Source organism: Salvelinus alpinus, chromosome 14 (genome assembly GCF_045679555.1).
Source record: "Salvelinus alpinus chromosome 14, SLU_Salpinus.1, whole genome shotgun sequence".
NCBI lineage: Eukaryota > Metazoa > Chordata > Actinopteri > Salmoniformes > Salmonidae > Salvelinus > Salvelinus alpinus.
Genome location: NC_092099.1, coordinates 25,531,787 through 25,556,459, shown reverse-complemented (window position 1 = coordinate 25,556,459; position 24,673 = coordinate 25,531,787). Strand labels below are relative to the sequence as shown.

The 24,673-nt window shown below is 44.5% G+C and overlaps 1 protein-coding gene across 3 annotated transcripts in view; it reads right to left on the bottom strand.

The window, feature by feature from the left end:
• Positions 1–24,673, bottom strand: part of LOC139538647 (guanine nucleotide exchange factor DBS-like) — a 63,129-nt gene that overhangs the window by 2,762 nt on the left and 35,694 nt on the right. For all 3 annotated transcript variants that reach the window (XM_071340943.1, XM_071340942.1, XM_071340944.1), the window contains exons 4-25: positions 20,238–20,328; positions 15,208–15,327; positions 14,981–15,097; positions 10,541–10,690; positions 10,196–10,320; positions 9,418–9,532; positions 8,942–9,061; positions 8,355–8,546; positions 6,548–6,739; positions 6,172–6,328; positions 5,893–5,957; positions 5,695–5,768; positions 5,446–5,512; positions 5,224–5,339; positions 5,032–5,101; positions 4,823–4,915; positions 4,622–4,714; positions 4,368–4,493; positions 3,967–4,188; positions 3,728–3,820; positions 3,524–3,602; positions 3,300–3,373 (exon numbers count right to left, since the gene is read on the bottom strand). In XM_071340943.1, the coding sequence (XP_071197044.1) occupies positions 3,306–3,373; positions 3,524–3,602; positions 3,728–3,820; positions 3,967–4,188; positions 4,368–4,493; positions 4,622–4,714; positions 4,823–4,915; positions 5,032–5,101; positions 5,224–5,339; positions 5,446–5,512; positions 5,695–5,768; positions 5,893–5,957; positions 6,172–6,328; positions 6,548–6,739; positions 8,355–8,546; positions 8,942–9,061; positions 9,418–9,532; positions 10,196–10,320; positions 10,541–10,690; positions 14,981–15,097; positions 15,208–15,327; positions 20,238–20,328 (2,545 nt within the window). In that variant the 3' untranslated portion in view covers positions 3,300–3,305. The remainder of the gene's footprint in view (positions 1–3,299; positions 3,374–3,523; positions 3,603–3,727; positions 3,821–3,966; positions 4,189–4,367; positions 4,494–4,621; positions 4,715–4,822; positions 4,916–5,031; positions 5,102–5,223; positions 5,340–5,445; positions 5,513–5,694; positions 5,769–5,892; positions 5,958–6,171; positions 6,329–6,547; positions 6,740–8,354; positions 8,547–8,941; positions 9,062–9,417; positions 9,533–10,195; positions 10,321–10,540; positions 10,691–14,980; positions 15,098–15,207; positions 15,328–20,237; positions 20,329–24,673) is intronic.

The window sequence follows — 24,673 nt, the reverse complement described above, 5'->3', positions numbered from 1 at the left end:
CCTTTAAATTGTTTAACTTGGGTCAAACGTTTTGGGTAGCCTTCCACAAGCTTCTCACAATAAGTTGGGTGAATTTTGGCCCATTCCTCCTGCGAGCAAGGAGGCCTACAAACCTGACTCAGTTACACCAGCTCTGTCAGTGTCACGACTTCCACCGAAGGTGGTTCCTCTCCTTGTTCGGGCGGTGCTCGGCGGTCGGCGTTGCCGGCCTACTAGCCATCACCGATCCATTTTTCCTTTTCCGTTTGGTTCATTCACACCTGGTTTTTATTTGCTTTAATTTCTGTGTGTATATTTACCCGTTTCGCCCGCTTAGGTTTGTGCGGGATTATTTTCATGTTGCTCGTTGAGGTTTTTTTCCTCAGTTATTTCACGTGTACCGTGTGTTAGGTATAGTAAGGAGCATTGTTTTTCTCCTTCCGTGAGTAACTGTGTGTTCCCATGTCTTGGGCGTTTATGGACATTGTACATGTACCGTTTTGGGACTTGCCTATTAAAGACGCTACATTGACATCTCTGCTCTCCTGCGCTTAACTCCTTAACTACCTTCAGTACGATTACGCAACAGTCAGGATGAATGAGCCAAAATTCACCAAACTTATTGTGGGAAGCTTGTGGAAGGCTACCCGAAACGTTTGACTCAAGTTAAACAATTTAAAGGCAATGCTACCAAATACTAATTGAGTGTATGTAAACTTCTGACCCACTGGGAATGTGATGAAAGAAATAAAAGCTGAAATAAATCACTGTCTCTATTATTCTGACATTTCACATTCTTCAAATAAAGTGGTGATCCTAACTGACCTAAGACAGGGAATTTTTACAAGGATTAAATGTCAGGAATTGTGAAAAACGGAGTTTAAATGTATTTGGCTAAGGTGTATGTAAACTTCCAACTTCAACTATATATATATATATATATATATATATATATATATTTTCCACAAGCTTCCCGTGTCCGCTCAATTCATTCTGTTTCTATCGGCAATGTTCAGAAACCTGAATACAACATGTTGTCTTACCGAAGTCAAATCAAATTTTGATTTGTCACATGCACCAAATAAAACAGGTGTAGACCTTACCGTGAAATGCTTACTAACAATCACATAACCAACAATGCAGTTCAAGAAATAGACTTAAGAAAATATTTACCAAATAACTAAAGTGAAAAAAAAAAAAAATTAAAAGTATATTTGTGTGTGTGTGTATATACAGTGGGGAGAACAAGTATTTGATACACTGCCGATTTTGCAGGTTTTCCTACTTACAAAGCATGTAGAGGTCTGTAATTTTTATCATAGGTACACTTCAACTGTGAGAGACGGAATCTAAAACAAAAATCCAGAAAATCACATTGTATGATTTTTAAGTAATTAATTTGCATTTTATTGCATGACATAAGTATTTGATACATCAGAAAAGCAGAACTTAATATTTGGTACAGAAACCTTTGTTTGCAATTACAGAGATCATACGTTTCCTGTAGTTCTTGACTAGGTTTGCACACACTGCAGCAGGGATTTTGGCCCACTCCTCCCTACAGATCTTCTCCAGATCCTTCAGGTTTCGGGGCTGTCGCTGGGCAATACGGACTTTCAGCTCCCTCCAAAGATTTTCTATTGGGTTCAGGTCTGGAGACTGGCTAGGCCACTCCAGGACCTTGAGATGCTTCTTACGGAGCCACTCCTTAGTTGCCATGGCTGTGTGCTTCGTGTCGTTGTCATGCTGGAAGACCCAGCCACGACCCATCTTCAATGCTCTTACTGAGGGAAGGAGGTTGTTGGCCAAGATCTCGCGATACATGGCCCCATCCATCCTCCCCTCAATACGGTGCAGTCGTCCTGTCCCCTTTGCAGAAAAGCATCCCCAAAGAATGATGTTTCCACCTCCATGCTTCACGGTTGGGATGGTGTTCTTGGGGTTGTACTCATACTTCTTCTTCCTCCAAACACGGCGAGTGGAGTTAGACCAAAAAGCTCTATTTTTGTCTCATCAGACCACATGACCTTCTCCCATTCCTCCTCTGGATCATCCAGATGGTCATTGGCAAACTTCAGACGGGCCTGGACATGCACTGGCTTAAGCAGGGGGACCTTGCGTGCGCTGCAGGATTTTAATCCATGACGGCGTAGTGTGTTACTAATGGTTTTCTTTGAGACTGTGGTCCCAGCTCTCTTCAGGTCATTGACCAGGTCCTGCCGTGTAGTTCTGGGCTGATCCCTCACCTTCCTCATGATCATTGATGCCCCACGAGGTGAAATCTTGCATGGAGCCCCAGACCGAGGGTGATTGACCGTCATCTTGAACTTCTTCCATTTTCTAATAATTGCGCCAACAGTTGTTTCCTTCTCACCAAGCTGCTTGCCTATTGTCCTGTAGCCCATCCCAGCCTTGTGCAGGTCTACAATTTTATCCCTGATGTCCTTACACAGCTCTCTGGTCTTGGCCATTGTGGAGAGGTTGGAATCTGTTTGATTGAGTGTGTGGACAGGTGTCTTTTATACAGGTAACGAGTTCAAACAGGTGCAGTTAATACAGGTAATGAGTGGAGAACAGGAGGGCTTCTTAAAGAAAAACTAACAGGTCTGTGAGAGCCGGAATTCTTACTGGTTGGTAGGTGATCAAATACTTATGTCATGCAATAAAATGCAAATTAATTATTTAAAAATCATACAATGTGATTTTCTGGATTTTTGTTTTAGATTCCGTCTCTCACAGTTGAAGTGTACCTATGATAAAAATGACAGACCTCTACATGCTTTGTAAGTAGGAAAACCTGCAAAATCGGCAGTGTATCAAATACTTGTTCTCCCCACTGTATATATATATATATATACACACACAAATATACTTTTTTTTTTTTTAAATTTCACTTTAGTTATTTAGTAAATCTTTTCTTAAGTCTATTTCTTGAACTGCATGTGATATTTCTTGTTGGTTATGTGATTGTTAGTAAGCATTTCACGGTAAGGTCTACACCTGTTTTATTTGGTGCATGTGACAAATCAAAATTTGATTTGACTTCGGTAAGACAACATGTTGTATTCAGGTTTCTGAACATTGCCGATAGAAACAGAATGAATTGAGCGGACACGATTCCATATTCTATCAGACAGACAATCATATCTGTTCTACATGATACATTTCTGTCGGAACCTTCTCTTACATCCCCCTAAACAGACCCCATTATTCCATGTAATATACAGTGCATAACATTCGAGGGGGGTCTTTGATTACTTCTCATTTGTGAATGAGAGGCTCTGACTCTCTAATAGGTCAGTATGGGTCAGATGACTGACCTGAGGCTAACAGGTGCTCCAGCACCAGGGGGGAACTTGGAACAGTCCGTCTGACGGCCTCTGTTGACTGGCTTCTGGAAGACACGCAGGGAGATCAACTACAGTCCCACTACATCATGACCAGTGAATGTAATAATCAATGTAATTACAATACACTCAAAGTATTAGAAATAAAACTAATACTATTTGACACCAGGTCTGCCACAGACAGACACCCTGCCTACCTCTGTAGGCCTCCAGCTGCATTGTCAGAACCTTCCGGATCTCCTTCACCCACGTTGTTTTTACCTCAGACGTTGGGGCCTGAAATACAATGATGAAACCCCTCAGTTTTGTTTTATCTAAACAGAGTCTGATATGATTTCTGTATCATTGTAAAATAAACTTGGAGACATGTCTGTAACTGTTGTTTGGGCAAAACCACTCACCTGAACGATGTACACCTCCTCCCGTGAGTTGCACCAGACCTCAAACTTCTTGTTGTCACCTTTGGCGTTCTCAGTGATGCCCACAGCACTCATCTGATAGAGGGCATACATTTTGGAAAATGTTACTTTCTAAAAGCTCAATTTTAACTCACTTGTAATATCAAACACTGTTAGACCTACTACCGACAAACAGACACACGGGCGGGCAGGTAGGCAGACTTATGGACAGACAGACTCACGTTGAGGGACTGTTTGAAGCTGTAGGAGGGGGCTTTCTCGTAGCCCTCCCCGTTCTCCTCCCGTCTCTTACAGAAGAGCAGGGCCTTCTCATGCAGGAACAGGTGTCTCTGCATGGGCTTGAAGCGGGCCAGGTCCTTGACCTTGGCGTGACCTTTCTTGTGTTCTGTCCACACACTGAATGACCCCTGCATCAGCAGCCGTCCCAGGTCGCCCATGTTACCCTATCAGAAGAAGGGTCACAGGTCAGGAGAAAGTTCATGTCTCATCAGAAGCTATGGTGCTGCAGTCTTATGTAATTTTGACATGTTGACACAATCGCTAAAATAATGTGATGTTGACGCCATGAAAGGAATATGCTGTATATTTCAGAGAATGTAAAGTTGATCGATGATGAACTCACATCGTATCCAGTAATAGCGATGAGGTGCATGGAGTCGTTGACAGCCTTCAGGATGCCCAGGATGGAGGTGAGCGCCTCCTGCAGGTCTTCTGACCCCTCACAGCCCTTACTGTACTTCAGCAGCTCCTACAACACACACATGCACATATTGAGTTATGTTGATCAGCAATGAGACATTATGAATATAAAGGAGTGGACCAGAATGCTCCTGTGAATCATGAAACAACGTATAGAAGGACAAGTACTGGTCCTACCTTCAACAGGAGCTGGTATTTGGTGATCCTCTGGACAGGTTTCAGGAGATAGGAGTCCAAGCCCAGTTTATGTTCCAGCTTCTTCTGACACTCCTGTTACAGACCAGAACAGGGAGAATACATTAGTAGGGGATAACAACCACTTAAGCCTGAAGCTGTTGGGTGTGTTTACCTTAGAGGAGGTGTGTATATGGTGTGTACCTGGAAGAAGGAGCAGTCGGAGCACTGTCTCCACAAGCTCTCAGAGCGAGGTTTATTCTGACAATACTTCTCATAGATCTGCAGGTCTGTCATCTATGAGAGAGAGAGAATAAAGAAAAGAGAGAAATACCCTGCATCACAAACACTTCACTACAATCATAGTAGTGATTTAAACACAACATATTCCAGTTCAATCTCCAAACACTCACCCTCTCCAGAAAACACCGACCCACAAGTTCCGGGCAGTCTTCGTACTCTTCCAACTCCCTCAGAAAGGTCCTGGAAGATCACAAGGAAGAGTGATGCAGAGATAAAGATATGATCAATTATTCAGTACAATGCCTGGGTAGTCCTATCACTGTGTAAGCACCATTAATAACCGCTAGGGGGTGCTACTTTACCTCTTGTGGAAGTGGTAGATCTCTGGCATGTTGCCAAACAGCACATCTTTCTTGTTTTGCAGAGGAATGGGCATGAGACTGGCCATGGCTGGGTTGTCCATCTCTGAGGCATAGCCCTGAAACACCCAATAGGACGAACACAGTTAAGACCGATACGCACGTGTGAGAGGAGGACGAAGAGGTTTCAGATGGTCCAGGGGAGAGGGATAGAGAGATACACACCTGTAGAACACAGAGCAGTTCCTCCACGTATGCCCTCTCTGTCTCCAGCAGCTCATTCATTACATGTCTCCATAGAGAGAGCACAGTCAGACATAATGTAGACAGTTCAGGCTTACATGATACAGACACCAGATGATAATCGTTATTATTTCTATGGGTGAAACACTACACACAAAAGTCAGAGAAACACCACAGACTCACAGATATGTAGTCAGACATAACATCGGACAAAACACTGACCAAACTTACTTTCTGAGGATGGCCAGGTTCTCGTCCTCCTCTGACATAGAGGCACTTCTGTTGCTCTGTAGCTGGCCCTCCACCTGAGAACACACCACAGGATGAGTGTCTGCTGAAACTACTGGAGCTAGTGTCTCATTTGACATGCATACTGCAGGTATGATTATTTCTACCCCACAGTAAAACACAAGAGGGAACTCCACTTACTTTTCTACAGCTGACCCTGTTCACAGAGTCTCCCTCTGAGCAGCTCTTCTCCAGCACTCTCTTTGCTATGGGGGAGAGAATGAGAGAGTGGAGGAGGTGAGGTGGGATATTAACACTATACACATATTTAAATATACATTGGCCGATCTAGTTAAAAGAACATTAACCCTATGTCAGGACTGTATGTGTGATGACAGGGTGCTGATGATGTGTATACAAGGACATAATGGTACATAAGGACTGGTAGTACTTCAGGACAGGTGGTATATAAGGACTCACCTGGCGAGGACAGTGGGGACTTGATGGCTTCAGGCCTTGGGGCCACAGGCTGGACTGGCCTGGTGTGTTTGGCTGCCAGCTTCTTCAGACTGACCCTCCTCTTGTCAAACATCTCCTGCATGGAAACCTGCTTCTGGAACACCTTCTCCACTTGGTCCTGAGGGAGGAGAGGCAAAAGGATGAGAGAGGAGGAGAGAAGGAGAAGAGGAAGAGGAGCAGGGAGCAGAATTACACCCTGGGACACTCAGTTTTTGATAGCTGTTTGTTTGCTGTGTCATCTTTTCTTTACATTTAATTGATCACATTATGATGACATTTTAATGACATCAATCCAGGTCTGAGTGCATGTCTGAGTCATAGAATTGGATTCTCTTACCCTGAACTCCTGGTTGAGCACTGTCTCGTAGTCCCTGCAGATGGCACTAGGATCAGTCAGTTTGTTCTGTCCCGCCGTATCCAGGTAACGCTCAATCTCCTGCAGCGCTGACTCTGCCCCGTCATGTGACTGACACCTGTCCACGGGCTGAGAGGCCAGCAGGTAGATGCCATCATCACACCACTTAGAAGCCTGGTAGAGAGGGGGGTTGAGTGTGTGTTTTTAGGGGTATATGGGGTGGTGTGTGTGTGTTTCTACATGCATTTGATTGACTTTTTTTGACTTTGTGTGTATATATATACACACTACTGTTCAAAAGTTTGGGGTCACTTAGAAATTTCCTTGTTTTTGAAAGAATAACATATTTTCTGTCCATTAAAATAACATAAAATTGATCAGAAACACAGTGTAGACATTGTTAATGTGAGTAGCAGCTGGAAACGGCTGATTTTTAATGGAATATCTATATAGGCGTAGAGGCCCGTTATCAGAAACCATCACTCCTGTGTTCCAATGACATGTTGTTTTAGCTAATCGAAGTTCATCATTTTAAAAGGCTAATTGATCATTAGAAAACCCTTTTGCAATCATGTTAACACAGATGAAAACTGTTGTTCTGATTAAAGAAGCAATAAAACTGTCCTTCTTGAGACTAGTTGAGTATCTGGAGCATCAGCATTTGTGGGTTCGATTCCAGGCTCAAAATGGCCAGAAACAAAGAATTTTCTTCTGAAACTCGTCAGTCTATTCTTGTTCTGAGAAATGAAGGCTATTCCATGCGAGAAATTGCCAAGAAACTGAAGATCTCGTACAACACTGTGTACTACTCCCTTCACAGAACAGCGCAAACTGGCTCTAACCAGAATAGAAAGAGGAGTGGGAGGCCCTGGTGCACAACTAGGCAAGAGGACAAGTACATTAGAGTGTCTAGTTTGAGAAACAGACGCCTCACAAGTCCTCAACTGGCAGCTTCATTAAATAGTACCCGCAAAACACCAGTCTCAACGTCAACAGTGAAGAGGTGACTCCGGGATGCTGGCCTTCTAGGCAGAGTTCCTCTGTCCAGTGTGTGTTCTTTTGCCCATCTTAATCTTTTATTTTTATTGGCCAGTCTGAGATATTGCTTTTTCTTTGCAACTCTGCCTAGAAGGCCAGCATCCCGGAGTCGCCTCTTCACTGTTGAGACTTGTGTATTGCGGGTACTATTTAATGAAACTGCCAGTTGAGGACTTGTGAGGAGTCTGTTTCTCAAACTAGACACTCTAATGTACTTGTCCTCTTGCTCAGTTGTGCACCGGGGCCTCCCACTCCTCTTTCTATTCTGGTTAGAGCCAGTTTGTGCTGTTCTGTGAAGGGAGTAATACAGAGTGTTGTACGAGATCTTCAGTTTCTTGGCAATTTCTCGCATGGAATAGCCTTCATTTCTCAGAACAAGAATAGACTGACGAGTTTCAGAAGAAAGTTCTTTGTTTCTGGCCATTTTGAGCCTGCAATTGAACCCACAAATGCTGATGCTCCAGATACTCAACTAGTCTCAAGAAGGCCAGTTTTATTGCTTCTTTAACACAACGTGCCATTGGAACACAGGAGGGATGGTTGCTGATAATGGGCCTCTGTACGCCTATGTAGATATTCCATTAAAAATCAGCCGTTTCCAGCTACAATAGTCATTTACAACATTAACAATGTCTACACTGTATTTCTGATCAATTTGATGTTATTTTAATGGACCAAAAAAATAGATTTTCTTTCAAAAACAAAGACATTTGAACGGTAGTGTATGTGTGTGTGTTTATGTCCCTCTCACCCTCTCCAGGCTGTGGTGCAGCTCTATAGCTCTGAGTAAGTGGTCTTTCTTTGCTCTCAGGTAAATGCTCATTTCCTCGTTCAAGGCTCGGAGCTCGATGCATTTGGGCTGGATGGAGTCCTCAGCATAGTGGGAGTTCTGGATCAACTCGTCACCCTCGCGGGCCAGAGCCTGGGCTCGGTCCAGTACCTCCTACAGAGAGAGAAAGAGAGAGAAAGAGAGAGAAAGAGAGAGAAAGAGAGACAGAGAGAGAGAAAGAGAGAGAGAGAGAGAGAGAGAGAGGGGCAGGCAGGCAGGCAGGCAGGCAGGCAGGCAGGCAGGCAGGCAGGCAGGCAGGCAGGCAGGCAGGCAGGCAGGCAGGCAGGCAGGCAGGCAGGCAGGCAGGAAGGAAGGAAGGAAGGAAGGAAGGAAGGAAGGAAGGAAGGAAGGAAGGAAGGAAGGAAGGAAGGAAGGAAGGAAGGAAGGAAGGAAGGAAGGAGTGGGGTAGGAGGGAGAGAGAGAGATGGAAAGATAAGAGAGATGCGACATTATTGATTTCTATATGTACTCTGGATAATACATGTCTATCAGTGTGTTTGTTTACTTACACAGACTCTCTCCTCGTGGCTGCTCAGCTCGCGGAAGATGTGATCAGCGTGGGCGGGGCTTATTCCCACCTCCGAGAAAGCTGTCAATCTCTCTGCCACCTGGTCCAGCAGACACCTCACCTGGAACAGTAGTACAGCAGTTAGAACAGACACAGGTTGGACACATACAGACAAATGTAATGACATTTGGTATGACATACACACAACGTATACTCAGATCTGGTTGTACATGCACACACAGACATGGTATACAAAGATCAGGTGTGACATGCACACACACACACACACACACACAGGTGGCCGTGTCAATGTCCCATAGGTGTACCAGGATCAGGGGTGTAATTGCTTCAGAGATCTACTTAGTTTGTAAGGTGTATGTTGCTCTCTGGTGTATTGCTCTCAGGTACTGTAACTAGTGTATGTTACCCAAGGTGTACAGAAGTCAGGTGTGTGTAGTCATGTGTTGTCCCACTCACCTCTCTGTAGTTGTGTTCAAAGTGGCGGAGTAGCAGACATTGCTCCAGCTTGGTCTTATGTCTCTCCCAGAACTCATCAAATGCCCGTTCTGTCTCATTCAACTGGGAAAGCAGTCTGATTGAGGAGAGGGAGATAGGGATAGAGGGGGTGGAGGGAGAGGAGAGGGGGTGAAGGGAGAGGAGAGGGGGTGGAGGGAGAGGAGAGAAGATGGATAGAGGAGAGGGGAGGAGAGAGATGGGAAAGGGAAAGATTGAGATAAAGAGAAGATTAGAAAAGAGGAGTCATGAGACATTTTCTGCTATTCCTCTGTGTGTTTTGCTCACTCTACTGAGTTGAATGTGAAAGATGCCAGCCTGTTTTGTCTTCTCTGTCACCAGTGTTCTCCAAAATACTCCTTCTGACCTCAGAGGACCCAGCACTGCCAGTCCTTATCACGGTGAGGAGCAAAAGCTGTTATGTGTTCTCACCTCTTGCATTCATCAAGTCCTCCAGGGTTCTATATTTCCTGTGTATCTATGAACCAAGTGTTCTAGGTGCCCTGAGTGTGTTCTAACCCCAATGTTCTCGGTTCCTAGTGGGTGTTCTACCTCAGTGTTCTAGGTTCTCAGTGTGTGTTCTAACCCCAGTGTTCTAGGTTCCCAGTGTGTATTCTAACCTCAGTGTTCTAGGTTCCCAGTGTGTATTCTAACCCCAGTGTTCTAGGTTCCCAGTGTGTATTCTAAGCCCAGTGTTCTAGGTTCCCAGTGTGTGTTCTAGGTTCCCAGTGTGTGTTCTAACCTCTGTACAGTGGCCAGGTTCTCCAGTTCGTCCTGGTTCATGTTGTGGTCTGGGTCTCTGACCACTGGCTCATTAATACTCTCCAACAGTCTGCTGCCCTGTCCTAAAGCCACCAGCAGATCCTCCTGGAGACACAAACACATCAGGGGAATCAGATACACACGCCAACACCATCACTCTGATTTCAGTGGTGTGGGACAAGACAATGATTTACTTAGATTTAACCCATCATGTTAATTTTTGTATTCATCCTTCTGGAGGGAGGGAGGGAGGGAGGGAGGGAGGGAGGGAGGGAGGGAGGGAGGTCTGTCTGTCTGTCTGTCTGTGTGTGCGCCTGCTCTGTACCTTCATCTTGCTCTTCTTGTTGATGTGTGTCCCCAGTAGGTTGCTGGTAGCCTGGATGTCATTGGGTAGTTCGGTCTCTGCTAGCTCTGTCCCAAACGACTGCAGGATCTGAGCTGTTCTCTTTACCATCAGAGCAAAGCCCTCAATGGCCTTCACACAGATGGATATAATACATTGTTAGAAAATAACATGCATAGCTTGACTGGGAAAAAGGTTATTAGTCCAACACTAGGGAACTGGGCCATGGTTCTGGTGTTTATGCTGTGTATTCACTGTGTGTTTGCTGGATGTGTATCTCTGTGTGTGTTTAATTTATTAGGATCCCCATTAGTCGACGCCAGAGTATGTGAGCGGAGCTGGAACAGAGCGAGGAGCTTCGGCCTTCTCGTCGAGCTCCAATTTCCCTCCAGTAGCGCTCACACTTCATGAGCTCAGGGCGTGTCCGCCCCAGCATGCATTCATAGTCTATTTGTGTGCTGCTACAGCCCCTTGCTTTAGCTACTGTCATGGAGTTCACTAAATATTTTCATAAAGAAACTGATAAAACACCCAGTTGCTAAATCAAGGTGACTTACAAAGATGAGGACCAAGAGCAAGAGAGGGAGTGTGGTGATGTAGTGTCCACAACTAAAGAATCATTGTGGAATCTGAAAAGACACTTATCCCAAAACCATGATGGTCTACATACTATGTGCACATGCTAAAAGAAAGGAACGAGGTGGGTAGATAACTAATTGTGTCATATTAGCAAAGTATTTATAAACAAAAAATCTGTCCTCTTAAACGTCTTGCTCATTTTTGTTCTATTATCTATACAATAAGCCATAATTGATTTTGTCCCAATAGGCCTGGCATTTTCCCACGTTCAAGGAGCTTTCCGTTTTGATTAGGTTATATAAGAATACCTAAAGAAAAATAAAACAACTCTGCATCTCTGCCCAGCCTGGCAAGAGTGGCCAAAAGGGTGTTTAGCATCCCCAGTGGCTCTACAAGTGTGGAGAGGATATTCTCCGCTGCTGGCCTGCTCTCCAGGCACCATCACATGAGCCTGACACCACAGACTGGCCAAACTTGTTTCTAAAAAAGAATTCAAAGTCACCAATAAGTCATTTTTTGTTTTAATTTGTATTTAATTCTAAGTAAGTCACAGCATATATGCACATTTAGAGAAGGATTTAATACAACTAAATGTTTAAATGCTGAGCGCATTATGTCCCTACCAGCCTATTGTGTCGCACTTGCAAATGCTTCAAAATGTATTCCTTTGTAAGCTATAGCCTTGAAATAATTGAAACAATTTAGCCTAAATAATTATTTTAGGCTCCCTGTCTGGCTCCTGACCTATTTAGAGTGTTTATATGTGGTTTAATATGACATGTAGCCTATTTGAAATGATGCTCACTTCTTACATTCACCTTGTCATGTTAATTCAAATAAAAATGCGAATCCATATGATTTGGTTTCAATACTTAAACACCAATTGGTACGTCCAGGTAGTCACAAAAATAGATGGGTGTTGGTTCAATTGTGATTTTAATGAATGGAGCGAATTTGGAGAGGGAATTTTTTTCTTCATGTGAGCACGGAGCGGTTTTTAGCGGAGTGGTAGGAAAGGACATGGAGGGCAGAGCGGTGTGCTGCACCTCTCCATTAACGATGAGCGGGATTTCCAACCACTCAACTCCGCTCACATGCGCTGGCCGACGCCAATGGCAACATCTAGTCTTACTGGGGTCCGACACATAACGAAAAATACATTACAGACAAGATACTTTACAATTTACATTTAAAAACATGTAGTGTGTGTGTGTGTGTGTGTGTGTGTGTGTGTGTGTGTGTGTGTGTGTGTGTGTGTGTGTGTGTGTGTGTGTGTGTGTGTGTGTGTGTGTGTGTGTGTGCAGTCAGTCTTCCTCAACTCTTAGCCAAGAGAGACTGGCATATATAGAATTAATACTAGCCCTCTGATTACAATGAAAGCAAGACGTGCGACTCTGTTCTGGGCCAGCTGCAGCTTAACTAGGTCTTCTTTGCAAATCAAATCACATTTTATTGGTCACATACACATGGTTAGCAGATGTTAATGCGAGTGTAGCAAAATGCTTGTGCTTCTAGTTCCGACAGTGCTGTAATATCTAACAATTTCACAATAACTCCCTTAAAACACACAAATGTAAAGGGCTGAATAAGAATATGTACATATAAATATATAGATGAGTGATGCAGTAGATGGTATAGAATACAGTATATACATATGAGATGAGTAATGTTGTTGTATGTGTCGAACTGCTGTGCTTTATCGTGGCCAGGTCGCAGTTGTAAATGAGAACTTGTTCTCAACTAGCCTACCTGGTTAAATAAAGGTTAAATAAAATGTTCTTAATTATTTTTTTTTGGATATGTAGACATTATTAAAGTGCCGTTATTTAAAGTGACTAGTGATACATTTATTAAAGTGGCCAGAGATTTGAGTCTGTATGTTGGCAGCAGCCACTATCTTAGTGATGGCTGTTTAACAGTCTGATGGCCTTGAGATATCTGTTTTTCAGTCTCTCGGTCCCAGCTTTGATGCACCTGTACTGACCTCGCCTTCTGGATGGTAGCGGGGTGAACAGGCAGTGGCTCGGGTGGTTGTTGTCCTTGATGATCTTTTTGGCCTTCCTGTGACATCGGGTGCTGTAGGTGTCCTGGAGGGCAGGTAGTTTGCCTCTGGTGATGCGTTGTGCCGACCTCACCACCCTCTGTAGAGCCTTGCGGTTGTGTGCGGTCCAGTTGCCGTACCAGGTGGTGATACAGCCCGACAGGATGCTCTCGATTGTGCATCTGTAAAAGTTTGTGAGTGTTTTAGGTGACAAGCCAAATTTCTTCAGCCTCCTGAGGTTGAAGAGGCGCTGTTGCGCCTTCGTCACCACACTGTCTGTGTGGGTGGACCATTTCAGTTTGTCCGTGATGTGTATCCCGATGAACTTAAAACTTTCCAACTTCTCCACTACTGTCCCGTCAGTGTGGATGGGGGGATGCTCCCTCTGCTGTTTCCTGAAGTCCACGATCATCTCTTTTGTTTTGTTGATGTTGAGTGAGAGGTTATTTTCCTGACTCCACACTCAGAGGGCCCTCACCTCCTCCCTGTAGGCTGTCTCATCGTTGTTGGTAATCAAGCCTACCACTGTAGTGTCGTCTGCAAACTTGATGATTGAGTTGGAAGCGTGCATGGCCATGCAGTCAGTCATGGGTGAACAGGGACTACAGGAGAGGGCTGAGAACGCACCTTTGTGGGGCCACATGTGTTGAGGATCAGCGGGGTGGAGATGTTGTTTCCTACCCTCACCAACAGGGGCCGGCCTGTCAGAAAGTCCAGGACCCAGTTGCACATCTCAGCTGTAGTCAATGAAGCCTTGTTCTCAGATTAGCTTTTTAAAAATCTCCAGCTACAATAAATGTAGCCTCAGGATATATGGTTTCCAGTCTACACAGAGTCCAGTGAAGTTCTTTCAGGGCCGTCAAGGTATCAGCTTGGGGGGGATATACACGGGTGTGACTATAATCAAAGAGTATTCTCTTGGTAGATGATGCGGTCGGCATTTGATTGTAAGGAATTCTAGGTCAGGTGAACAAAAGTTTATTTGTTTATGTGTAACTCTGTGTTGTTGTTTTTGTCGCACTGCTTTGCTTTATCTTGGCCAGGTCGCAGTTGTAAATGAGAATTTGTTCTCAACTGGCCTACCTGGTTAAATAAAGTAAAAAAAAAAAAAATCAAATAAAAGGACTTGAGTTCCTGTATGTTGTTATGATTACACCATGAGTCGTTAATCATAAGGAATACCCCCCGCCCTTCTTCTTACCAGAAAGATGCTTTTAGCTGTCGGTGCGATGCGTGAAGAAACCGGGTGGCTGTACCGACTGACAACATATCCCGAGTGAGCCATGTTTCCGTGAAGCAGAGAATGTTACAATCTCTGATGTCTCTCTGGAAGGCAACTCCTGCCCTAATCTCATCCTCCTTGTTGTCTAGAGATTGGACATTGGCGAGTAGTATGCTTGGAAGCGGCGGATGGTGTGCTCGCCTTCTAAGTCTGACCAGTAGGACGCTCCGTCTGCCTCTCCTGCGGCGACCGCATTGTTTTGGGTCGGCCTCTGGGATAAGATCCCATGTCCAGGGTGGAGGTCCGAACACAGGATCCGCTTCGGGAAAGTCGTATTCCTGGTCGTAATGTTGGTAACTTGACGTCGCTTTTATACGCGATAGTTCTTCCCGGCTATATGTAATAACACTTGAGATTTTCTGGGCTAACAATGTAAAAAAATAATACATTAAAAAACGAATTACTGCATAGTTTCCTAAGAACCTGAATCGAGGCGACCCTCTCTGTCAGCGCCATTGTTGCAGCACTTGTTGCAGTGTGCACTGTGTGTGTGTGTGTGTGTGTGTTTGTGTATACTCACGGTGCGGTGTGAGATCCACTTCTCGTGGCAGTACTCCTGGGTTCCTCCCAGCTCAGTAGTCAGTTGTGTCCGGTCTATGTAGGAGTGGAGCTCAGTCACAGAACTCAGCATAATCATCTACACAAGCAACAATTTAGGATAGAAAAACGTAATGGTGAAGTAATGACAATAATACAATAGTCAGTCTATGAATGTGTGCGTGTCTGTAACCTGCTGTCTGTACGTACCGGCACCTTCATCTTGAACTCATCCTTGTTGAACTTGAACAAGATGTCTGAGAGAGTCCTCTGGAATAAGGTGGTGGGCCTCAATACCAGAACTAACTGCAGGTTTCCTGGGAACGAACCCTACACACAGAGAGAGGGGAGGAAAGGTAGGGGAGAGGGGAGGAGAGAAGGGTGGATGAACAGAGAACTGGGAGGACTTCTATAATACAGGAGTAGACAGCAACCACCATAGCTCTCAGTCTAGACAACCCACTAGCAAGAGACATCCTTTACACACACACACACACACACACACACACACACACACACACACACACACACACACACACACACACACACACACACACACACACACACACACACACACACACACACACACACACACACACACACACACACACACACACACGCATCAGTGGAAGGCATAATAAGGACATTAAATACCTCAGGATACCTGCGTAATGTAGCACACGCACACACTTTAAGGGTAGGATAAAGCTGAGAGACAGGGACTATTAAAAAGCAGACCCCCAGACATTATAATCAGGAGCTAAATTAGCATACAGTGTACATCCCTGAAGCTTGCTAGTTCTGGTGAGGTAAGACTCAAACTGTACATATAAAGACACAGCAAGATCAATATTATGGCTTTAGCCGGCGGTGGAGACAAATTCCCATTACTGAATTGATGCGTAAGCTAATTTATTGCACACACAGGTTTGATTGATTGGAGAGAGACAGAACGCTGGCCTAAGCAGAAATGACAGATATAAGACTCTGCCTCATTAACAAACAACCAGTAGGGAATACACAAACTTAATGGAATTAATGAATCAATAAACTGTTCCTCTCTGCAGCCCAACTAGAGAGAGCTCTTAATGACCTCTGACACTGCAGGACAGTCACTATGAAAGGGACTGGCCATTCACTAGCAACGTACTCTTCAAAACACAAACATCCGATGGAGACAAGCAAGGAAGAGGAAGAAATGAATGTAATGGAATTCAGTAGAAGTTGGTTTGAAAAAGGTGGTTGGGTGGATTTTGGAGACAGTATATATAAGGAACTAGTGTGACTCCCAGATGAGGGTTGTAACCGTTCGACCGTAACCTTCTGACTGGACTTGTGGTCATAGCCCACTGGTTCTGGTCGAAAACAGTACACACACACACACACACACACACACACACACACACACACACACACACACACACACACACACACACACACACACACACACACACACACACACACACACACACACACACACACACACACACACACACACACACACACACAGACACACGGCTGGTGAGTGAGAGTGTAGACAGTATGTCTCTTGGGAGTGAGTGAAACCACAGTAACCCTATAGGTTTTTAATTAGGGACCACACCATAAACAACTGCTGCTTTCTCCTCCAGTCTGAAAACCACCCATGCATGGCAATGCACTACACTCATTAAAACACAGACACACACAGACAGACAAAGAATCACAGTATACACAAAGATGTACACACCCACACACACGCAAACAAAAACATTGGATACATATACCCACAACAAAGAGGTGAATGATATGATAGTTGAGGCTATACAATGACTAATGTGAGACAACACCCCCCCTTCACAGTCCAGGCTCCAACTCAGTACCTGTTAACACGCATTTGTGTTGTTTATCTTGATATGATTTATCATTAGGTCTGGGAGGCGTCTTCAATAGTTGTGATAGTACCGGCTCAACTCATGCCAGCATTCACTACTATTCATTACACGGCCTGTGTGTGTGTGCGGCATTTAGCAGCGCGGTGAAACTATCCAGAACAGGCGGCTGTTCCGGCGGTGACTGAGTGCCTCCCATTACCAGGCTGTCAGGCTGTAATGCCCCCCCCCCCCCCCCCTTTGTGGGATTAATAAAGCTTGATTCAATTTGAAATGAGGGAGGGAGCATTCCAGGTCCCAGTGGAGTCTGGGTGTTCATATTCATCTCTCTATATATCTTCCTCTGTCTAGGAAATCATCTCTCTCTCACACATTCTCTTCAGTTCAGTGAAACTCTATAATGCGGCTTTCGTGTCAATAACAGAGAACCCATAGACCTCTACTTATTTCCCCTCTGTGTGTGTGAGACAGCTGTGTGGACAGCTGTCCACATAACTGTGGTGCTGAAACCAAGAATGCAGTCATATGGGGTTAAACAGCACTTAGGATATAGGTATTGATTAAAATCAATACGAATCATGCAGGTCCGTATTGTAACTTACTTAATAAAGTTCTGAAGGATCTCATAAATGGTGTTGAACAAAGAAAAAGCCATTGGAAATCCTGTGCTATTAATGGACGAACCATAAGGTGCTCAAACCATGTATCAACTCAGCACAAATAAACAAACACACTTTGAAAGCTAATCACCAAAGCAGAGATAATATCCCTCACAGCTCACACACTGTATTCAGCTGCCAGCAAACTGTCATCAAGCAGGAAACAGTGAGTTGTGACTGGAGAGGAAACAACAGGCTGTGTTTTCTAAGAGGAAGAGAAAGAGAGAAGAGACTCCCTCGATCATCTTTTCATTTTTTTATCCTCCTTTTACACATTCTCCTCATTCTGAAGCACAAAGCCCTAAGGGAGAGAGCAATGGAAAGGGGTGATATCCAGATCTGCTATATGCGCACGCGTTGATGTGGCTGCAAGGCGTGCGTTGGTATGATTCTGAACACTCATATCTGGCAACAATGACAAGAAGATGCCATGTGGGGAATCGTAGGTGGCTAGTTTCAGCTCATTGTTTTTTGTTATTGATGTCTTGTTTTGTTTTGAGGTGTTTGACTGATGTCAAGTCTATGCTAATACGGCAAAAATTTGCTAGTTAGCTAACCAACAACTGTAACGATGTATTTGAGTGACAAGTGATCATTGTGCAAACGTGTTTGTTTTCAACGAACATTTGGAGACTAAATATAGTTTACCTGTTCTGAACAATCTAAGCCAACCCTGTCTGTATTGCCGCACATGTTGGTTTTGTTGCTAAACTACCAACACGTCGATCTTAGTTTGATCACTCTGTTGTCACAAAGAATTTTGCAAAATGCAAAATGTAGTGTATTCGAGGTTTAAAGAGGCTTCTAAAGTTGGTCATTTCCTCTTTAAAATGTCAGACTTCCCTACACAAATGTTCCCTAACAATCCCTACACAAATGTCCATTAAAGAGTGACCGCCCCTAAAAAGCAACTTCTCTTTTTGAAAACAGGCTGTTGCATCAATATAAGTCAGAAACATTTATTCTAATGTCAAAATTGACTACAAAGTTCAAATAGGATACTTTTGGTCAGAGTCAGTCTCACCCAAAACTGCGATTTACGAGATGACAGGAAAAAAAGGTATGTTACAGAATGAAGGGTACGAAGGGTTCCCGTAACAGAATGAAGGGTACCGTAACAGAATGAAGGGTACCGTAACAGAATGAAGGGTTCCCGTAACAGAATGAAGGGTACCGTAACAGAATAAAGGGTACCGTAACAGAATAAAGGGTACCGTAACAGAATGAAGGGTTCCCATAACAGAATGAAGGGTACCGTAACAGAATAAAGGGTACCGTAACAGAATGAAGGGTTCCCATAACAGAATGAAGGATACCGTAACAGTTTTCCTAGGTTGGGTTTATTTTAATCCTGCCCACATGCCCACACCTGGCAGCACCCAAGTAATGATCAATTCGGAGCGCAGCTGCACACGCCACGATTGTAATGCCCATGGTCAATTTGGTGTGACATTTGATTTCCCTATGGGGCTAGTTAGGGACCATCAGTAAATTAAACAATGTATATGGAACAATATTTTAAAAGGTCAATAGCTCCAAATTTCAATGACTTAAAAACCTCAAACCAACTATAAATTGTAGAAAATCATATACAAATATTGAAAGCATTTAATGAGACAACTAAAATATGTGCAACATGAAAATATTGTACCGTTTACATTGTGTTATTTATTGACGGTCCCTAACTATACCCAGAGATAGGCTATCCAAAGTCAAACCAACTTTGCCACACCGGCTGAAGCGAATTGCCTAAATAATTTGGCTAACTCTTACCACCTGTGAACACACACAGACACCCACATCAAACCACACCCCGATACCAACTCACATTTGAATTCAGTCATGGTCACTAGCATGAGACTAAATAACGAAAGGCTGTCGCTCTTTATTTACAATACACATAATAATAATTCACATTTTTGTTGCTGCAGGAATTTTTTCCTGCTCTGAGAAACTGGTCAAATGAAGATAAACTATCTCTGTAAAGTGGCATAAATAAAATTTGTGGAGAGAGAGAAGGGATGAAGGAAGATGTGAACAAAGAGATAGTAGCTGAAACAAAGAGAGTGAAATGAGGAGAGAGAGTTTAGTGGGGCCGGAGAGAGATACAACAGCTACCTCATCACTACCACAGCATGGGAAACACACACAGACCTAATATTTCTTTCCATCTTTATCCATTAAAGTCAGTGTCAGTGTTTTTCCTATAGAGTGAGTTAATCTACACATTTTCTATACAGTATTTATCAAAACATGGTTTACAGTGAAGACACTCATTGTCATATCCTTCCAGCATGCTTTGTTGTAATGTGGGGAGAACACATCTCTCATCTCTCTTGTCCTCTTTGTTTTGGCTGTTTATTCTGCCCCCACGGCAGGGGAGTAACAGGGCTGAATCGGCTGCTGCCTGTGTGTGTGTATGTGTAGGTGGGGGGGTAATTCATATCTGCCCCCTAGGGCAGTTGTGATATCAATCCCTACTTTGTGGCACAGATGTGGAGCTCTGAGAAGAGGAGGGGTTGTTCTGACACCTCTTGTCTGCCAAACCCCCTCTGCCTTCGGGCTGACAGTGTAAGGATGAGGCCTCACAAAACTGGTGCTCCACTCAACACGTGATTAAAGAAATGTATTTCACACACACAGATGCATAGACACAAAAGACAGACTCCCCCGTATAGAGCCAGACACACACACGCGCTCGGTTACTTACTGCAATGCGGAGCAGGGTCCCCTTGACGGCTGCCCATCGGTCCTGCCGCCGGTCAATGACCAGGATAAAACCCACTCCTGCCGCAGACAGACTGGAAAAAAGAGATGGGATCCCGGTCAACACAACCACTAACACCTGACACCACTGCACACATGACCATAACAAGACCGCAGATGGAGACTGGAGAGAGGGGAACAAGGTTCAGTAGGACCACAGTGACTGGATATGACCAGAGAATAAATGAACAGGGAACCACAATGGTGAGAGAGGATAGAGATGACAGTGTCACTAGTATGTTTATACTGGATGTCCCATGTGGCTCAGTTGGTAGAGCATAGCGCTTGCAATGCCAGGGTTGTGGGTTCAATTCCCACTGGGGTACAAGTACAAAAAGTCTGAAATGTATACACTCTACTGTAAGTATCTCTGGAAAAGAGCGTCTGCTAAATATTAAAATGTTAAATGTAAAAATGTATCTGTCAGGCCTGAGTAAAGACCTACCCTCAGCTTGGTGCACTTATGTACAGGCAAGGTAAAGATGCTTCAAAAACCCTGTCCTAGTCCACAGTGAGAGGGGGATGCGAGGTTGTTCAACTATACACACCTTCAAGATACTGGTCCAATCCGCACAGAGAAAGATAAAGAGTTGTAAGACCAGCCAACCGCCTCTCTCACTGTTACCCGCTGTAGTCTTATGAGAGGGGTTCAGGTAGAGGAATCAAAGTCAATCCCACATGTAGCCAGTCAGAAGAATCAACTATACACACCTTTTAGAGGTGACACAAATACTCACACCTCAGCAGCAAAACACACAAACACTGCCTGGTCACAGCAAACTGATGAACAGAATGTCTCCACTCCTCCTCACACGACAACAACTCTGCTATTCCAAATCCTCCAATAGAGAAAAAGGGATAAATAATTCCATATTGAAACTGAAAACAGGAGAGAAGATAGGAAAATAGATGCCTGAGAGTCAGATCTGCCTGTGTTTCTGTGTGTGTGGTGCTGTGTTGTGTTGGAGGGAGAGCAAGACAGTCACAGAAACCAGCCACCGCCACTGCACTGATCAACCAATGACGTGCCAGGAACTGCCGTGCCACTAGCCAATCTCAGCCTGGCTAAGGGGTGACAGACAGCCCCGGGGGCCAGTCAGCAGACCTGGGGATGTGAGGGAGGGGATGGGCTGATGGAGAGGAGGGGAGCTGCATTCTCTCCCTCCTTCCCACCTGCTCAAGCGTTCAAAAGAGCAGACCGGTTCTTTTTTTAGCAGCAGAGAAGGAGGAGGGGAGAGAGAGGGATGGAGGAGGAGGGAAGGATGAAAAAGAAGGAGAGAGAAAAGGAAGAGAGATGGTCTAGTACTGGGACCTTTATGAGGACTGAACTGGTTTAGTGATTTATACTGAAAGACAGTATGAGAGGAAGAGAGGAGGGGGAGAGAGAGAGAGAGGAGGGAAAGTCAGGCATAGAGAGAGAGTATAGATTATGTGATAAACTAGGCTTGCTACTTAGTCTCAGAACACAAAGAATCACATACACAAGTGTGGCCAAAAGTATGTGGACACCTGCTCGTCGAACATCTCATTCCAAAAATGATGGCCATTAATATGGAATTGGCCTCCCCTTTGCTGCTCTAACAGTCTCCACTCTTCTGTGAAGGCTTTCCACTAGATGTTGGAACATTGCTGAGGGGACTTGCTTCCATTCAGCCACAAGAGCATTAGTGAGGTCGGGCACTGATGTTGGGCAATTAGGCCTGGCTCGCAGTCGGTGTTCCAATTCCTCCCAAAGGTTTTCGATGGGGTTGAGGTCAGGGCTCTGTGCAGGCCAGTCAAGTTCTTCCACACCGTTCCCGACAAACCATTTATGTATGGACCTTGCTTTGTGCACGGGGGCAATGCCATGCTGAAATAGGAAAGGGCCTTCCCCAAACTGTTGCCACAAAGTTGGAAGCACAGAATCATCTAGAATGCCATTGTATGCTATAGCATTACGATTTCCCTTGACTGGAACTAAAGGGCCTAGCCTGAACCATGAAAAACAGCCCCAAACCATTATTCCTCCTCCACCAAACTTTACAGTTGGCACTATGCATTGGGGCAGGTAGCGTTCTCCTGGCATCCGCCAAACTTAGATTCGTCCATCGGACTGTCAGATGGTGCATTGCGATTCACCATCCCGAGTGGCACAGCGGTCTAAGGCACTGCATCTCAATGCAAGAGGCGTCACTACAGTCCCTGCCTTGAATCCAGGCTGTATCACATCCGGCCGTGATTGGGAATCCCATAGGGCGGTGCACAATTGGCCCAGAATCGTCCGGGTTTGGCCAGGGTAGGCCTTCATTGCAAAGAAGAATTTGTTATTAACTAACTTGCCTAGTTAAATAAAAAATAAATATTAATAATTCCCAGAGAACGTGTTTCGGCTATTCCAGAGTCCAATGGCGGCGAGCTTTACACCACTCCAGCCAATGCTTGGCATTGTGCATGGTGATCTTAGGCTTGTGTGTGACTGCTCGGCCATGGAAACCCATTTCATGAAGCTCCTGATGACAGTTCTTGTGCTGACGTTGCTTCCAGAGGCAGTTTGGAACTTGGTAGTGACTGTTGGAACCGAGGACAGACAATTTTTACCTGACAACCACTTCTCGGCTGAGCCGTTGTTGCTTCTAGACCTTTCCACTTCACAATAACAGCACTTACAGTTGACCGGGGAAGCTCTAGCAGGGCAGACATTTGACAAACTAACTTGTTGTAAAGGTGGCATCCTATGACGCTGCCACGTTGTAAGTCACTGAGCTCTTCAGTAAGGCCATTCTACTGACAATGTTTGTCGATGGAGATTGCATGGCGGTGTCCTCGATTTTATACACCTGTCAGCAACGGGTGTGGCGGAAATAGCCGATCCACTAATTTGAAGGGGTGTTCACATTCACTATACAAAAGTATGTACAGTTTCAGGGTTCAGATAAGAAATTGCCAGAAAGTGTGATCTATACACAGAGGAATTGATTCACCACTTCTAGGATTTGATTGTTTCTGCCATACAAGCAGTTTCTGCAACACACACTCGCACAGCTGAATGGACATAGAAACATATTGAGCAATAATGAATGTAAAATTAGATTAATTTAAATATTCATGGTGGAGTTTATAATTGATTTGTGAAGGAGTCTAAATAATTTGATTTCTTGCGGCGGTTGTCTGATGCTGGTGGAACCCCTGCTAGCGGTGTTGTGGAATGGGATTGCTTAACACACAATTCTGCACAGGTGCGCACAAGCACACACACACACACCCTACGCTCCCCCTCTATGCCATACTCCACCCCTTCTAACTGCCTGAAGCCAGGCAGGCTGTAAATCAAATTAAAAACAGATTAAAAAAAGCTCTTAAAAGAGCTCTTCAAGTTTCAGTCACTCTCAAATCCTCCTGTCAAGGTTCTACCTCAACCTGCAGCCACTCTGAACTAGACCCAGAGAGGATTGGAGAGAGCAAGAGCGAGAGAGAAACCTGGCCTGCCCAAGGACACAGGCTGCTAATTAATTTAGTGAGTGTTTGGCGATCCGCAGCGTAAACAGGCTTTTCCCACCGGAGGTGAAAAAGGGATTAGGATACGGATAAATTCCATGCCTCATCGGCAGACAAGGAACAGGAAAATTACCTCAAAATTGGGAATGCCTTCAAAAGGAATTTGAAACTGTGGAATTTTATGCACCCGCAGTCCCCCTCCAAAAACCTTAATTTTGAAATTATTTTCATGAATATATATATTTATCAAAATGTATTCTGGTTGAAATTGAAGTGGAACATATGGAATAGTTCTGTATTCAAGGTCAAGACACACACACACACACAAAATCGCCCTGAGGAATTCCTGGACATCTGTCCGTCTGCTCTGAGCAGCTTTAGCCTCAGGCCCTCTCTGTCAGCTCAACTTTGACTTTTTGTAAGGTTGTGATGTCAGCAGTGACCTCAAAGAGTCACAGGACGGAAGCCATGCAGGGGTTGCAACACAGCTCTTCTACACCAGTTTAGAATGTGATGTGAATATGTGGACCAGGTGTGTAAGTGGTTTCAACCCTGTATGCCACCATTAGGTGCAGGAGTAGGTGTAAGAGCTTCTCTGTTGGCTGGTGTATTCACACGCATGTACTGCAGCTCAGCTGTCTGCATGCGTTATTCAAACTTAAACAGTCAGGACCACTGTAGTTTCTATTTTAGACCCACTACATGCCTCAACGGACAAGGATGGAGTGAGGAAGAGAAGAATGAGTGAGAAAATAGCTATACAAGGAAGGAAGGGGAGCTGGAGAAAGAGAGAGAATGGGGCAAAGGATGAGAAGAGAAAAGGAAGACGGGGAAAAAAAGAGGGAAAGGATGACAGAAATCCCTGTGAGGTGGATATTGAGAAGATGGGGGGGGGGTCATTTATTC